The 1372-nt window shown below is 40.2% G+C and overlaps 1 protein-coding gene across 1 annotated transcript; it reads right to left on the minus strand.

Annotated features, from left to right (window-relative positions):
• Positions 1-255: 255 nt before the first annotated feature.
• On the minus strand, positions 256-1088 carry LOC121496211 (dolichol-phosphate mannosyltransferase subunit 3-like). Its single transcript, XM_041764572.1, has one exon. The coding sequence runs from the start codon at positions 571-573 to the stop codon at positions 295-297; it is 279 nt and encodes a 92-aa protein (XP_041620506.1). The 5' UTR covers positions 574-1088; the 3' UTR covers positions 256-294.
• Between the last annotated feature and the right edge of the window lie 284 nt (positions 1089-1372).

Genomic DNA, 1372 nt, shown 5'->3' on the forward strand with positions numbered 1-1372 from the left:
GGAGTAAAATTTTCTGAGTCCTATGGTCCTTCTATGCTTAGGACTTGAAGAGCTGTCATACTATTTTCCAAAGTGGCTGCACCATTTTACATCCCTACCACCAGTGTATGAATGAGACTTTCTATGACATCTATCCTCACCAGCACTTGTTACTGTCCTTTTAATTTTAGACATGCTAGTCAATGTTAAATGATACATTCTTGTCACTAATGATTTTTTTTTTTTTTTAGAAAATAAACTTCTCTTTAATGGGCCGCGGGAGGAAAGGCTGTCGGGTAAGAATGGGCTGGGGTGTCAGAAACGCATCCCCCTGCGGGCTAAGTCGGCGCGGGCCTCCTGGATCTGGCTCTGCAGCTCGCGGGCGGCGTCCTCACAGTCGTGAAAAGTGGCCACGCGGTAGCCCACCGTGCCCAGGGCAGAGCAGCCGGCGGACACTAGCAAGTAGGCCGGGAGTGGCCACAGTACCTCCCGGCATGGCGAGGGCAGCTCCAGGCCCAGGGCCCCCGTGGTCAGGGCCGCCCAGGTGGAGCCCAGGAGCGCCAGTCCCCAAAGCCACTGCGCTAACTTCGTCATGAGCACTTCGCCCGCGAAGTATCTTTTTTCTTATTGACCATTTATATCTATTTTTTATGTGGAAATATCTATTAAAATCATTTGTCCATTTTTAATTTGGGTGAATTGTTTGTGGGTTGTCATTTCACTTAATGATGTCTTTTGATGCAAAATGTATTTTAATCTTGATGTACTTCTGTTTATCTTTTTCTTTTGATTCTGGGTTCTTGGTATTGTATCTATAAAACTATGGTCTAACCTAACATCATGAAGATTTCCCTCCATTTTTTCTCCTAGGAATTTTGCAGTTTTAGGACTTACATTTAAGCCTATGATCCACTTTAATTTCTGTGTATGGTATAAGGAAGAGTCTAAATCCATTATTTTGCATGTAGATGCCTAGTTTCACAGCACTATTTGTTGAAAAGAGCCATACTGCTTTGTAATATCACTTTGTAATTCCTCTCATCAACTATAGAGTATTTATCCACTCCTTAAATCTTGTCTTGCCTTGTGACATTGTTATTTTCATTAAAGAGATTTCTATTCTGCTACCTGAGAAGTTGGTTCTGGCTCTTCAATTTCACAATAACTTTTTCAAAGGAAGAAAAAAAACACAAAAATGGATTTGGGAAAGTTTTAGTAATTTAAGATTATTAGGCATTAATGTGCAAATATGTTTTCAAAAGGAAATGTTATAGAGAAGAAGAGGTGATAACTTTTGAAGAGAATGTGATGAGATTTGTTTTTCCTCTTGGAATTAAATAAGAAAGGAAAATTAAAAATCAGACTAGCATATTTGGAAGTAGAAAATGCTTGT

The sequence above is a fragment of the Vulpes lagopus genome, chromosome 7 (genome assembly GCF_018345385.1).
Source record: "Vulpes lagopus strain Blue_001 chromosome 7, ASM1834538v1, whole genome shotgun sequence".
In the NCBI taxonomy this organism is placed as follows: Eukaryota; Metazoa; Chordata; class Mammalia; order Carnivora; family Canidae; genus Vulpes; species Vulpes lagopus.

What these genes read in the sequence shown, in the direction of transcription:
- LOC121496211 (XM_041764572.1), bottom strand. Translation starts at nt 573, where the DNA reads ATGACGAAGTTAGCGCAGTGGCTTTGGGGACTGGCGCTCCTGGGCTCC.